Source organism: Bidens hawaiensis, unplaced genomic scaffold, assembly GCF_021521415.1.
Source record: "Bidens hawaiensis isolate Kalapana, Puna unplaced genomic scaffold, B.hawaiensis_p1.1 tig00001032_1, whole genome shotgun sequence".
Classification (NCBI taxonomy): Eukaryota; Viridiplantae; Streptophyta; class Magnoliopsida; order Asterales; family Asteraceae; genus Bidens; species Bidens hawaiensis.
In genome coordinates, this window is record NW_027491060.1 from 170,317 (window position 1) to 186,277 (window position 15,961).

At 37.2% G+C, this 15,961-nt stretch overlaps 2 protein-coding genes across 3 annotated transcripts in view; both read right to left on the reverse strand.

Moving 5' to 3' along the window:
* Positions 1-13,775, reverse strand: part of LOC143554130 (V-type proton ATPase subunit a3-like) — a 96,851-nt gene extending 83,076 nt beyond the window's left edge. The window contains exon 1 of the mRNA XM_077043989.1: positions 13,771-13,775. The gene's annotated coding sequence lies outside the window, so the exon portion shown is untranslated. The remainder of the gene's footprint in view (positions 1-13,770) is intronic.
* On the reverse strand, positions 5,346-12,532 carry LOC143554117 (coatomer subunit alpha-1-like). 2 transcript variants are annotated; one of them, XM_077043972.1, is made up of 5 exons: positions 12,420-12,532; positions 12,085-12,312; positions 11,390-11,884; positions 6,517-9,515; positions 5,346-5,644 (listed from the first exon to the last, which is right to left on the reverse strand). In XM_077043972.1, the coding sequence occupies exons 2-4, from the start codon at positions 12,290-12,292 to the stop codon at positions 6,562-6,564; spliced, it is 3,657 nt and encodes a 1,218-aa protein (XP_076900087.1). In that variant the 5' UTR covers positions 12,293-12,312; positions 12,420-12,532; the 3' UTR covers positions 5,346-5,644; positions 6,517-6,561. The 2 variants fall into 2 exon arrangements, with proteins under 2 accessions (XP_076900087.1, XP_076900092.1); XM_077043977.1 differs by having other exon boundaries at positions 5,346-5,710.
* Positions 13,776-15,961: the final 2,186 nt, after the last annotated feature.

The following is a 15,961-nucleotide window of genomic DNA, read 5'->3' on the forward strand; positions in this document are numbered from 1 at the left end:
GATTTCATCAAGAGTCGAATTAAACATAAACCATTGAAATCTAACATATCTAAATCGATTACCAACAACATACAAACATCCCACGATAACAATCGACATCAGCAGCTGAGTTTGGATCGAGGTTTAGGTCTGGTCGAGCATAAGAAAGTCGAAAAAATGAAAGTTTCATACCTAGGATCGTTGGAATCGAAGCAAGGATCGCGAATACGAACTGGGTTCTTGGATTGGGGATGATTTGTGGGTGATTAGAGGCTGCAAGTCGATCGAACAGCAGGGAGAGGCGTGAGTTTGCTGCTGTAGATCGAACAGCAGGGAGAGGCGTGAGAGAGTGAGGCTGAGAAATGAAACCCTAGAAATCCAATTCTCCGCTTTTTTTAGAGAAACAAAATCAGAGAAATGGAAATGGTTTATTTTTATTTCTCACCTCTTTCTTTCATAAACAAACAAGAGAATTCTTTCAAATTCCATTTCTCCCCCTCAATTCCCTATACCAAACACCCCCTAAAAGTGGTAACACACTGTTTGATCAAGACCATACCTAATCACCATCCAATCACTCATTCATTTGATTCAACCACACGGCCGGTGCTGCTTTGCTTTTCAAGTTTCAACGGATCACAACCTCAACGACTGTGAGCTTAGCACATCTATAAATTTAAAAGATAAGCAAATAATTATAACTGGATAACGGATAAGTCCTTAAAATGGAAGGTACAAATTCAAGAGTATGAGTAGCTAGTTTGTCGTTCAAATAAAATTGAACATTCAATAACTGATCATGTCTCCTAGTTTAAATAAATAAAATGAAAAAGGTGGATAGTATATAAAGTTAAAGTGACGAGGTATCGCTTTCAAAGTCATATCTCGTAATTCGTAAGAGCGTTTTTATTGTAGTGAAAAACGTCTTGTCACGTAGGTGTAGTGCGTAAAATTTAAAATTAGATAAAGAAAAAAAAAACTTTTGCAAAATGGGTTGATGTATTTATATTTTACTGGGGAACAGAATTAAATAATCAAACTCACCACTACCTCATGAGTCATGATATTTCTTTCCTCTCAGAAGCATGTGTCCCAAAACGTCCCTTATGTAGTGTTGTTTGGGCCTTTTGATGTTGAAGTGGCAATGGGTTCACATTGTCATGTGACATTGTCGCCTTCGATTAAGCACCAATTGAAGGTGATAAAGTCTGCGTTATGAGTTCGGGAATTTGAAAGTGTATTGTTCTAAGGTTCCAAATTTGAAGAAAAACAAAATCGCCCTAACATGAATGACACATGATATCACTTTTATGTTTAAACTAACTTCGATTAACGATGGGGACTGAATGTGCAAACTCTCACAAATGTTTGAACTAAAGGGGTGTTCGGGATTCCTTATTTTACCTACTTATAACTTTTTATTAAGTTAATAAGTTACAACATTGTAACTTATAAAATTTTTTCTCTCACAATATAAGCAATCCCAAACACCCTATTACTTTTTAAAAAGTTAATAAGTTATAAGTTGATATAAATAAGCAATCCCAAACACCCCCTAAGATTGTACATTTCAAAATATGAAGATCAAACTTGCAATATGATCAAACCTCATGGACCATTTGAACAATTTTCTCTCAGATTTCTTTCTTTTCATTTTTTTTACAATATATGCAAAGATCTTCACCGGCCCACACTACACCAACTGGCCATGCCTGTCTTTGACCCAATAACCATTTAGAATGAAAATTGGCCCAATACGCAAAGAAACAATCAGCATCGATCGGATATAGTTTCCATCAAAACTAAACCAAATTAACAGATTCTTAACTCCTTATCTTCTTTGTTAGTATCATCTTTTTTGCATAAATCATATTAAAACAGTTATGCTTCAAATAAAACAAGTATCATAGTTCATAAACTTTTTATGGGGGTATAAAACTTTTCTGTTTCAAACCGTAAGACCGAAGCAAATACGTAAGCAATTGGTTTCATAATTCATATCATACGAAATCATAAGAAAACAAGACCATGATACCTTTGTATTCTTCCTCGGCTTCCTTCTTCTTGCTTCAAGCTTTTAAAACTTATTCGAAGTACAAAATATACTAAAGGACGAACATGATATGAGCCATATCACTCGTCTATGAATGTTTTTCATGATTTATGCATCCATGGTTATTCATTGATCTATTAACCAGTTTAAAATCTTAAATTTATAAAATAGTTCGTGTAAAAGTGGTACTCAGTTTAAAAAAATACAAATGATTATACATTTTTTTGAACGGCAAAGAATCTCATGTGTAAAAATATTCTTTCGGGGTTATCTCCTCGACCACCGTGAGACCGCACCCCCTAATGCGTGGGAACTAGATGAATCCGGAAACCCTCGCCTACTGTAGTGTTCGAACCCAAGACTAAAGCTCAGATTCGTCCATTCACCCAGATGTCTTTCAAAAAAGGCCAAAGTGGGAATATAATATGCATATCCACTAAGAATTTACAGACCTCTTACCACTAGGTCAACTTCTCAATACACGAATAATTATACGTACAAATACACTACATTTTGTCTATACAAAGTAATAGTATCTAAAAACAATTCGTGTTTCTAATTTACTGTTTTTATTTCTGATTTTCACACGTCAAGTCCCTCTACTTTATATAATATGACTTTAGCCCGTTGTTTGTTTTGGACTATACGCTTTGGTCAAATATAACAAAATAATCTATTTGTTATATTATATTATATTATATTATATCAATAAAATATATTTAACAAAACTTATTGTAAGTGAATGAGCCTAAAACAGGGATGGACTTACAATTATGGATGTAGGGGACGGTCGTACGCTGTGAAGAAAAAAAAATAGAAGTGTATATATGTTAAAATTATAACTGACTTATAAAGTTTTGACAATAATCCTCGTAAGGAAAATTTATAAGTCTGCCACTAGTTTATAATATATCTTTGAACAAACCACAACCGTCCATAACCAACCGTAGTAATTGTACGTTCTTATGATTTCGCAAGTGGGCCCTCAAGATTGCGCATGGTCTATTTTAATCATTTTATTCAATACCAACTTAAAATGTAGATTCATATGCATAGTGATTTAATTGTTTATACACTTTTGGACATATCAATTATTGATGTGTTAATAAAAGTGTCACATGATGCTCTTAAACACGTGCCTACCATCCACTTTTCACAACTCTACCATACGACCTACACTTAAAACAAAAGCCTATTCGGAAGCTTCTATAAGACACCTCGATTTTAAATTTTTTTAATTGCCAACTAATAAAAGCTCGGCTTCTCGGTGTGAGCAATGACAAAAGTCAACCTCATACGTCCGCGATCGCAGACAGTATTAGGTAGCCCAAGTCCACCATCATCATTTCTGGGGAAAATCCGCCGACCGAAGGCTCATTGCGGTAAAACCTGATTGAGATCGGATTTGAACTTAAGACCTACCAGCCTCCGACCCATATCTTCATTTCCCCTCCATTGCCATCACGATTTTAATGTAAATAAAACCGCTAAAGCAAATTAATTGTTTTTATCATATGTATATTGAGCATTTGGAAATTTAAAAAGTATGTAGTTTAATTTTTTTCCACCAAACATTCTACGCTTAAATTCATCTAAGCCGTCTATTATAGGATTTGAGCCATTGATATTTAAAGAGAGAAAACAATTATTACACGGTTTACACCACCAGATACTATTGAGCCAAATGTCGTATGTAATTCGATCTAATAAATATGTTTGTGACACCATTTTTTTTAGATTTTTATACTTTCATTAAAATCATCATAGAAGAAAAGATAGTTAATTAAAAACTTAAATCTTTTATATTTGAAGATGAATTAGTCTCACGCATTAAAATGAAATAATAAGAGTTAAAAGACGTGAACAAACAAAGCAAACCGTTTGGTCTAGTTTTATTGTCTTCGTTTATGCTTGTTTATTTACGCTTTGTTGATTTTGTTTATGTTTGTTTGACAATTGTTCTATACTTCTATTTGCGTCCTAGCAATGCCAAGAGAGCAAGCAAGGTTAAGGGAGAATGAATCACACAATTAACAGCATTTTATTATTATACTTGATAGTTACAATTAGACGTGCACAAATCGGGTATTTTTTAAACCCGGAACCGGGTAGGAACCGGTTTCGGGTATGGTCAACAAAAGTTAACCCGGGTTCGGGTAGGAACCTGTTCCGAGTATAGTAGGGTATTTGACCGGTTTTGACCGGTTTTTTTGGGTATTTCTGGTTCCGGTTCCACCGGTTTCGGGTATGGTTTCGGGGAGAAATCCTATACCTGGTCCTACTCGCGAGTAGGGTACGGGTAGGAACCGGTTCCAGATGGGTATACCGGGTCGGGTCCGGACCCGACTTTTTTGTGCACATCTAGTTACAATTGGGTATCAATGAAACTTTACAAGACATTACCAAAAAGATAAAGTGACATCTGAAAACGATGCAGAATGAAAAAAATTAGCGTTAACATCCTCAGTTTTATAATATATTTTAAATTTTAATTAAGGATGAAAAATGTAGTAATTTTATAATACCGTTCGGTTCCCAAAATGCAAATTTGGTTCAACCGAATATACCGAATAACATATAATTGTTGTTTTAGTTTTTTTTCATTTAGCTCAATCAAATTACAACTTTTAGCCTAGCTCAACGCAATTTAATAACAAATAATGAGTTATTCGATTTTTTTAGTCAAAACTTGAAACCGAACTGAATTAGGTTTTTGTTCTGTTTTGAACTACCTAAACTCAATTCAGTTACCTTTTGGTTCCAGCCAAAGTAATCTTCAAACCGAACCGAGCAAACCAAAACGGAACCGATGAACCCCATTAAGTGCAACATTAAACAAATAAAACTAGATAATTGTCATTGTAATCTTAGTAAGTTGGATTAGTTAAAGTACCAAAATTAAATAGATTAGAGGGTTAAGATGTGTATGTATTTATGGTTCTTTGATCAACCCTATATATAGTTTTGTTCTCTGAATCTTCGTCAAACCCCTTATTATTGAGAATTCAGGAATAACTTTAAAACAATCCATATGGACCCAATTTAAAAATAAAATCTTATCAAATTAACCTATTCCATATAGACCGACTGAGCTTAAACCGATCTAATTCGTCCTATGACCGGTTCTAACAAGGAGTGTAAGTGAGCCGAGCTACTCGAGCTCTTTTAAGTTAAACAAGCTGAGCTAGCCAAACTCACTCAGCTTGTTTATAAGATTTAACCTGACTAGAGTCCTAGCAGGATACTGATATCGCATGACCCCAACTTTACAAGCCAATAGCCTAGAAACAAAATGTCACAATGATTAAACACCTTTGTAAAAAGCATCCAAGTCCTGAAATATTATTGCAAAAAGGACTACATACAACCACCACTCACAAACCGACACGCGTTGTGAATGCAACGTCTCATCTTTTAACAACACCCAGTTCCAACATATTCCAAGAAAACAAAAGCAATTCAAATATCTGAATATCAGACCTCCAGAAACTAAATCCATAACCCAAATCTAATCTACAGTTTAATGTGATGGCCTCCCTAATATAGCAGCATAAAACATCAGCTACGAGCCAAAAATCTTCTGCTCTACTTGGGATTCCAGACACGTTTAAACTGTAAAAAGTCAAACCAAAAATCACGGTCAACCAAAAACAACAAAGTCGTCTACAAATGTGTATCCTGTCAAAAGATACAAAATCCACATAAAGAAATTCGGGGTTGTGTTTATCTCTAACAGGTGTTTTATCTCAAACAGGTCTAGGGCTGTTCAAATGCTTTGTGGTTTGCTTGAAAATCGCTCGTAAAAACTCACTGGAAATCAGCTCCTTGGTAAACAAACCAAGCTTGGCTTGTGGCTTGATCGTTAGCTGGCTCATTGGATCGTTTAAAACAAAATATAGTTTGGCACATTTGAAATACTATAACCCAAATTAATATACAAATTATGAATTTTGTAGTTTGTATTAAAAAAACATTGAAAATTGCTTAAAATTTTAAATTGTAGTTTGTCTCATTTAAGACCAAACTTAAATATATATGAATAAATAAATTATAACCCCAAATTAATTTTAGTATTTATATATTAATAAGTGTAAAAAATACAAAATTGTGTAAACTTAAATTAAAAAAAACAAGCCAGCTTGACGAGCCACGAGCTTTGGATGAACCAAGCCTGAGACCAACATTTCAGCTTGTTGAAATAAACGAGTCGAGCCTGAGCCCACCAAAGCTTGACGTAGCTCACTCGAAAAAAGCATATCTGTAAACGAGTTGAGCCAGAGGCTCGCTCTTTAACTGCCTTGTTGGCTCGCTTGTTTGAGCTGGCTCGTTTAACTTCGAGCTTGAGCCCGAACCCAAACCCAACCTGGATCAGCTCGGCTCGTTTACAACCCTAATCTAATCAACCATAAAATGAGATTTTAAGCAAATTAATACGTTGATAATATTTTTTAACAATATCCAGCAAAAGAAAGAAGATTGATTACCTAAAGAACTGAGGCTGGCAAGATTATGAAGAAAACTTATCCAACTTATCTGATCTGAGCTGGAGAACACAGTAAGCCCGAAGCATCTGATCCCACCACCGCAAGGTTACAAACAGTACAAAGCTGACCTTCCTGGGAAACCACAAAGTGAGAATTACAGTACGGGCACAACACATCCTTCTGCCCCCTATATATCGGCACATAAGTCGCCCCACAGACAACAAACGGGTTCCTAAAATCATAATTCAACTCTGTAGAATCCTTCATGTTCCTCTCAGCAGCCTGCATAACCGACCGCGCAGTTTTCATCTGGTTTTCAGCAGTCGGGTTTGTTTCCAACAACCTCCTTGCAAAATTTGATGCGGTTATTAAATTACCTGCTTTGTAACAAACAGTCATAGCATTCATTAATGCAAGCCTTAAATGTGGTAGTTGAAGATTGCAGTGAGTGAAATAAGCTGCTAGTTCTTGCTGACGAACGGGTTCATTTTTTAACTCACGCCTTTTGAGTTCCATTTGTAAGCCCAAAACGTATTCTTTCACAATAATAATCAGTTCTTTGACTTCATCGACCTCACGTCTTGTCTCAACTACAATAAGCGGGATGGTGTGCAGAATCGTTAAAAAGACGCGTAACGCTTCGGTAAACTTCCCGGTTGTGGTCGCTTTGTAACCCGCTTTGAGTTTGTCTTCTAGTTGGGAGAAAGTGAAAACGAGTGCGGGTGGGGCCCGGACATTTGGACTTGCTGAGTCACTCCAACCGCGTTCGATCGCTAACGAGATTAAAGAAGCAGAAGCGAAAGCCCGTAAATAAGAATGACTTCCCATGTGGAGATCAATGAAAAACGACTTTAACGGTTCGAAATTTTTAATACCAAGCTGGCGCGATAATAAGCGCATGGCGGTGTCAAAGTTACCAGCGGCAGCGTGTTCTGCCGCCAGAGATGATTTCTGCACCCAGATTTGGCTAACGGGCATACCCGCGGTGGGGGCCACGAAAACCGACGAACGGGTCGCGGTTTTTGGTGTTTCTACATCAGGCGGAAGTTCAAGATCTTCAAGATCCCAACCACCCTCGTCGTTATCTTCGTGTGCCTCCTCATCATCCAGCACCATGCTGACATCACCATTTTGAATATTATTAACATTATCCGCATCGACAATATCCAACTCTTCGCCCCAGTCAGCCTCGTCAGCATCCTCATACTCCTCGTTTCCGCCTTTTCCATTATTGTCAAGACCGCCTTCAAATATCCCTTTCATGGTCCTCAACAAAGGCCAATCTCCACCACACGTGACAGGTGTGGGTGGGATCAAAAGCGAACCTGACCGACCAAAAGGCAAATTAGGAATATTACCGTTAAGTTTATCAGCTAATGCTTCAGCAATATCATTCAACCCGTGAGTTTTTGCTGTCGCGTATGCTAACGCTAGATGACCCGCATTGACCAAAATCTTGACCCGTTCTTGAACATCACCCAAATACAAAGCATTATGAAACTGCCCCATCACATCATTCTTCACCTCAGCAATCTTCATCATTTTAGACAACTTATCCAAATTTCCTGTTATCAGATACAAAAACGATAACCTCTCGAAATTCTTCGTCCTTTGATACGCGTACTCAACAATACCAGAATTACCCTGACGAAGCGCCTCGACACCTAATCTATACCAGTGATCTTTCTCATCGATCTCTTTAGCAGACGCAACCGCTATCTGAATATTCCCACTTTCAAGTGCTAAATTGAAACGCGTTCGTTCGTCTTTCACAAAATGTAACGCAACTTCAGGGAAACCCTTTTGTTGTAAATATGCAATCATTGCTTGCCCACAAAGCTCTGAGTTTCTGATCATACTCATCACATGATCATATCTTTTCTTTAATAAAGATAGCTTGAATATGTATTCGGTTGAATCGATAACAATCGGGCGGTTTTTCCCATCACGGTCCAAACAAAAGAGTGTGTTTCCAAATATTTTGGTGATGTAAACCGGGACATCAAGGGTTTTAATGATTCCACTGTCTCCATTAGGCAAACAGTATTTAATATGGGTTAAAGTTGTATAGATAAACACACCATTATCATCCCATGAACCGCTTTTCACTCGGATGGTCTCGTGAAGCGTGCACCGGTGAACCAGTTTCTTATCAGCTATGACTATTGAATGTTTACTAAGCAAAGCAACACTTTCCATATCATTTGACCAAACAACATACCTTACAAAAGACGTTTGTAGGTCACCAAGAACCAGCCGTTGTTGAAGGTCAAAGATGTATACTCTATCTTCCGCCCTGCATAACAAGTTACCCGTACCCGCATAAAATATAGCATCAGCGGGAACCGGAAGCGCACTCTTTTTCACAATCTCGTTTTTCAAATTTTTAACCAACACTTGATTGGTGCTTTTTTCAAGGACTGCAAATCTGTTACGCGCAACAAAAACCGCAGAACCACCAACCCCACGTTTAGCTTCTTGAACCGTGTCTCCTCGAGTGATACTATCTTTAGGTATGATGTACAGTTCATACGATCCACCATCGACATCCGAACATATTAGAACCGCGTTTTCAGTCGGGCTGTACGAGAGGGTTCGTGGGCCCTGGTTTAGACTAACTGAACCAGGCCTGCGAATGGGTAATATTTGAGTGTCTTTTTGAGATGTGTACTCGTAATACCGAAGAAAACGGTCTTTTACAAAATATAAAGAGTCGCCACTGACTGAGAATGCGGGGCGTTCGCGTTCTAACTTGAAAACGATCATGCCACTGTCGTGACCAGCTGCTAACAGGTTCATCTCAGGATGACACCCGAGGATCCAGAATCGATCGTGCTCGCGGCGGAAAGTTTGAAGACCAGTTCGTTTTGTAGCATCCCAAACGCGTATGCTTTTGTCCTCTGAGTTTGATACTATGATGTCTTGTCTTGCATGGAAAAGAACACATGATACATTGTTCATGTGACCTCTTAATGTGTCTACTTCCCAAGCTTTTGTGTCTGAAAGACAAAAGTAAGTAAATTAGATTCAACAATAAAATCCTGTGGCATTTTGGTGATAACATCAAATTGTTCATGAAGAAAATTAGTGTAGTAATTTTCAATTTGGTTCAAGAAAATTCAAAACAATGTATATGAGATGGTAACTAGTATGGCGAATCGGATTCAAAAAACCCGAAATTCAATTCAAACAGAAATCGAATTCGGGTTTCGAACGGTTATAATGCAACCTGGACTCCAAGTGCGGCCTTACAGAAAATGCTGACAGTTCGAACTCACCGCGTCAATTGAGAATTCCAACCGCACCATCTTGTACAGAATTTTTTTTACCGATTGTTACGATTATGTGTTTATAGATATCAGAATTGTTAAGCCTTTTAAGTTCTTAGTTCTTCAAGTTTTGTACATAAACAAACAAACATAACCATAAGCTATTAGTAGGGTCTGGGGAGGGTGTGATGGAGACAAACCTTACCACTATCCTAAGAGATAAAGAGGTTGTTCCTGCTAAGACCCTCCGCTCCAGAAACCTTCTATTATTATTAATATTCTAAAATTAGTATCATTTCTTTTTATCTTTTTCAAGTGTGGAATATATCCACGCATATAACATATAATGTAACTAAGAGTCTAAGACCATCAGGACAAACAACCATATTAAATCAGAAACACTAACAAATATTAATATAATGATTGGAGGTTGTAATCATAGAGACTAAGTCATACAAAAGGTTTTAACACATCTATGTACCCCCCCCCCCCCGCCAAAAAACACACACACACACACAAAAGTGTCCCTAACCCAAATCTGACGTCTCCCAGAATACCACCTATCACTGATCATGTACTCGGAGAGGCGCAAGTAAAACAAAACCTGTCTAACCCGTTCATCCCACGTCTATCCCCCCCCCCCCCAACACACAGTAAGAGTTTCCACAGAATCGTAAGAGTTGCATGTTCATAGATTGCTTAGAAAACAATCTACTAACATATAACCTCAGCAATTCTGAGTAAAAAACTTGAACTAACAACTTAACAATTATGATCTCTATAAACGCATAACCTTAAGAATCTGTAAAAACACATTTGTGAACAGATCGAGTGGATGGTGTTACTGGTTGACGCGATGAGGTCAAAATCTCAAGCAATTTCAGTGAAGTCGGCACTCAGAAATGACATCACATGATAAGAACTTAATTTAAATATTTGAAATTCGGATCGAATTTAGGGTTGAATCCAATTCAAATAGTGAGCACCCTTCTAGTCACTAGCTTAGTAAGATACGATTACTAACTAACTGAACACAACAACATTCTACAAAAAGCACACATTGCAAATTACTTAAAACTTCTTTTTAACAGCCAAGGTGGCAAGGTTTATCATAAAGAACATATTGCATGCTTTGTTTTAAAATATGCGAATCAGGAGCGCATATTGCACTGATGAATGGATGATTAACTCTAAATCACATAATGCGTGATGTGTATGATCTGGTTGATGCGCGTAATTCCTAGTTAAAGTGAGTTCCTGCATAGATTACCAGAACCTTATGCAGACTACTTGTACACATAGAGTTAAAAGACATATTCTGGTTTATACATAAAATTTCGTTGGTGGTACTAACCGTACTATAGCTTATTTATTTATTTATTAAATTTAATCTCTTGTTTTTTTAGTGTTTAAAAGCTAATAAATTGACATATTATCTATAAAAAAATTTCAGTATAATTTTAATAACAAACGCCTTGCATATGTGATGCATGCGTATTGCGCATCACACATCAGCTTTTTGGATCAAAACGCATTTGAGCGCAACGTGCAATTTAAATAAAACCAAGATTGCATGACCAACAAACGACAAGATAAAGACATACCATTCATTCGCCAGATCTTCACTTGGCGATCATCAGCTCCTGAAACAATAAGAGGAAGGGTAGGATGAAACGATGCCCAATTGACCCCTCGATCATGACCCTCTAAAACATACTTCACAACAGCATCAACGCCTCCAAAGAAATCTGTATTCATCTGACTCAACCGAAGAATATCATCAGCAGGTGAAGCAGTTTTCTTCTTCAGGGCACCAATATCCCAAACTCTAACAGTCTGATCCAATGACGCTGACACCACAAGGTCCTCCTTCGGATGGAACAAAGCACACATCACATAATGGTTGTGTCCAGTCAGAACAGATATACACGTACGCGACTGCCAGTTCCATATCCGGATAGTTTGATCATCACTGGCACTAACGATCCACGGATTCTCATGGTGAAACTGAACCGTGCGAATGTAATCAAGGTGGCCAAGAAGCGTAAACAAACACCTGTGCAGCTTGTAGTTCCATACCTTGATCTTGTAATCGTCTCCTGCGTGTACAGCTCATATGTAAGGGGTTTGATTTAACCATTATGAAGAAGATACAAGGATAACTGTTTATACGTATAGATATCACAAACTTAAAACCCTAACCAGTAATAACTCAATGCACATAACAGACCATCTAACCATAACAAAAACCTAAAAGATAATTGAATGGAATTGAAAAGTAATAATAATAATAATAAACCTCCGGAGACGAAAAGCGGCTGCGATTGATGGAAGTGGACGCCGCGAACGGGGCCGTCGTGTTCGTCGAAGCGATCAATGAGAGTGCCCATGCGGTAATCCCATAGCTGGATGACACCACTGTGAAGACTAGCGAGGATCCAAGGGCGCTTGCTGTGGAAACTGAGGCCTTTGACTCTGTTACTCTTCGTCTCAAACTTCGTCAACATCTTCTTCTTCCGTAAGTGACCTAATTAATTGATCAATTAATCAGATCATGTAATAAGTTGCAATTGAATTGAATCGTGAATTGAGGATATTAATAAAAACCTAGATAGAGGCAGTTGTTATTGTTACCTTATTATTAGATCTGAGAGGTGAATTGGAGAAGTGATTATTATTCGGTGGACGAAATGGAGTGGATCCAGTGTGTGTGTGAAAAACAGTGTTAGATCTGATTGTGAAGAGGGTTGTGTGAAGACGCTATTTTGACAGATCAATGATATAAAATATAAAATCCGAGTGTGTGTCAACTTCCTTGGATCAAAACGTGACCACATATATCCTAACAGGAATTCGATCGGTATCGGTTCAGTTTTTCTATCTATGTGAAATACAAAAAAAATACATGTAGCCCTAACATTCGGCAGGACTTTGATGGGTATGGCTTCGGTACCTATACCTAAAATATTGTGTCAAGCTTTCCAATAAAAAAATTAAAATTGTAGTTGGGTTGGTTAAATTAACGAAAGTAAGAATTACTAAGGTATCGACTTTTAAGTGTTACCGTGGGAACCATTGAGTTACTTAGTGCCTTTAATATACAAGCTTGCTAGAGCTAGGCAAGATGTATCTATATGGTTTTGAAGAAAAAGACGAACTTAAGTACAAACGCAGTAACTACATTGATGGTGTAAAGAAGATACACGGTTGGCCAACATGAACATGGTATGCGATCTTGCCAAAAGGATGGTGGAAACAAAAACACACATTGGCTATTCATTGGTCTATTGTTTAATAAAGTCACCACTAGTTTTATCGGTTGTGACTAGAAGTGATGACAAAAAAAATTTCTCATGTGAAGGTGAATTTGCACAATATGATAGGTGGTGGATACAACGTTTTCAAAAGATGAAACTCATAGGAAACAACTACATGTACTTTTATTGTTATTTGGTAAAACTATATGTTATGTGTTTTTTTAATTCTAATGGCGGTGTTTTTCTTATTATTGTATCGTATTTTTATTATGTGATCAACTGACCCGGATATTCTTTTTGTTTCGTTATATAAAATTGTAGCATCTAAAAAGAGTAACTCTATTGGAGAAAAATAATTTTTGATCCTATACTTAATAGAGAGATTGCTTTCAATGAAACTTGCAACTGCAAAATCAAATCACAACTTTCAAAGTATAGCAGAGACACAAAGTGCTTTTAATGAGATCTAAACATCAGCAAATTAACAGCACAAGTACTAAAAGTATAATATTAATAAGCTACTAATAGCATAAAAAAAAGTGAAAAGCTATAGTAGCAGCATATAGAACACCATGGGGACACAAACCCATTAAGAATCGACAATTTCTTGTATGCAGTTCATATTTAACTTCTAGGTCTTGCATTTTCATATTTTCCATAGCATATGTTCCGATCGAATGAAGTTTTTTTATCAACACCAACTAAACGTAAGACAATTTTATGGTAAAGAGTTGCAAATAGCATGTGTCCGGCTATGAGTTTGAAGAGGGTACCCTCCAACAGCAATAGCAAACGAGTTTGAAGAAGATGAAAAGGTTTGGCCTTGTTGGATATTTAGATACACAATACCATTATTATGTTATAATACTTAAGTTATTGGCATATGTGTGAAGCCATGAACAAATTTGAGTAGAATGGGTTGAATAAGAATTCTTAGTCTCACACCCATACTGAGGGGTTGGACGTGACGTTTGAATACTAAAAACACAACGGATATAATAACGTACCAAATGTATGTTTAGACACTAGGTTAAGGTTACGATCAAATGTCACATACAACTACAAAGCTAGAAATTCAACTACATTCTAATTAGATTGTTATGAAACCGGATCTATCCCAAATCATATCCAAACAGCCCAATCCAATTCAATGGCCCAACAAGGTGAAATGGTCAAAAGAACGCTCTGATGATATAAGCGAACAAGAGGCAAAGATTAGAATAACGAATATGATGATTATGTGTGTTCTGCTTCTTCTTCCCATCTCTTTCTGTAACGTCAGATATCCCATCCCCTTCTCTTCTTTGATATCTCAATTGTAATTCTTCGTTTAATCAACATAATCATAGCTAATTACTTCTTACTTTGAGTATAATTAGTTGTGTTATTTTAAGTACACAACATTGGTGCTTTCATTGATCCTTAGCATAGATGGCTTTGGAAGAACTCCTACAGGAACATCCACGGTTACCTCGTTTCACTGGATCTAATCCCGACCTATGGATCTCTCAAGCTAAACGATATTTTCTCTTTTACGCCATCTACGATGATGAGCTTTCCGTAAGTTATTCATTTGAAGATGAACCATTCTGGTGGTTCAATGGTTGGCATCGAAGCTCAGATTTCATTACCTGGAATGATTTCACTACTGCAATGATTACTCAGTTTCATGCTAATTCCATCGATCCAATTGCCATTGAGGCATGTTCGATTTACCACACTCAAGCTGTAGTTGATCCACTTCTGGAACCAGATATGATTGATGATGCCACTTTCATTATCGCTCATTCGTTTACATCTAGTCCAACTAACTCTGTTACTACTGCCCTCCAGGTGTTTGATGAAATGCCAGATAATATTGCAACTGAAATTGCCTGTGAAGACAATCAAACCATTGATATATCAGATTATATTGTTGTGATTGGGCGTGCTATACCTTGTCTATATGTTGTTGATTCCCTAATTACAAACTCCTTTGTATGGAATCCGGGTTTGCTTGCGAGTCATGTTCTGGTATCTCCTATGAAATTCGCTCTTCCCGATGTCAGTACACTCACATTTCAGGTTGGTAGTTCGGATATTGTTATTTTTGATCCCGGCCCACTTTTTGTTAACACAACTTATTTTGCTCGCATTACTAGCGTGTTTAACAATAGTGTCCCTGCTTTGCACAAGTCTTGTAATTCATTTTTAGACCCTGTGCCGACTTTAATTGCTCCAACCATGGTGAATTTTGCACTCTCTACTCTTAAGTTGTTGATTTTGGATAATAATTCGGATCCTCTCGCATCATATAGAACCCTTATTTTGTCCTCTATTCAACATGGTATTAATAATATAATAATGTTTCTGTTCCAAACGCACCTACTGAATTCAGAAGCAAACGCTTCGTTATCTTGTTCTGCAATATCTCAATCTACACGTAAGTTTCGTAGCGCCCTTAGAAAGTTTCACAAAGATCGGATCGTGCTGAATTCTCCCATTAGAAAAGCTGTGGAAACACTTACCACCGAGTTATATCGGTCTGCGAGTTTGATTACAATTCCCCATTATGCATCGTCACCAAACAAACGACTAGACAGAATCATCGAGCATAGCATAATGAGTTTTGTACACTTATGTGATACAGGACCTTCTGATAAATCAGATTTTCTAGCTGTTGCGGCAAATTTAATTAAAGTGGCAGAAGGTCTTTGTTGTTCTAGTGATGAAGTTGTTCGGTATCTCAAGAGACGAAATGTTGCGTTGTCAACAATTTCAACTTTTGGCTTGCACACATTGGTAAATGATAATAAGGCTACTAGTGAATGGATTGATACTGGGGGTTTATTTCCACTCGTGTGCGATAGGTTGAGACCTACGGTTTCAGCTCTTCATGCTTTGGGGTCCAGTCTTCGTTTTAATAATATAAAGTACCAA

What these genes read in the sequence shown, in the direction of transcription:
- LOC143554117 (XM_077043972.1), bottom strand. Translation starts at nt 12,292, where the DNA reads ATGTTGACGAAGTTTGAGACGAAGAGTAACAGAGTCAAAGGCCTCAGT. An exon ending in GCCGCTTTTCGTCTCCGGAG is followed by an intron (nt 11,885 to 12,084) that starts GTTTATTATTAT and finishes CTGTACACGCAG; the next exon opens with GAGACGATTACAAGATCAAG. An exon ending in GAAGATCTGGCGAATGAATG is followed by an intron (nt 9,516 to 11,389) that starts GTATGTCTTTAT and finishes TTTGTCTTTCAG; the next exon opens with ACACAAAAGCTTGGGAAGTA.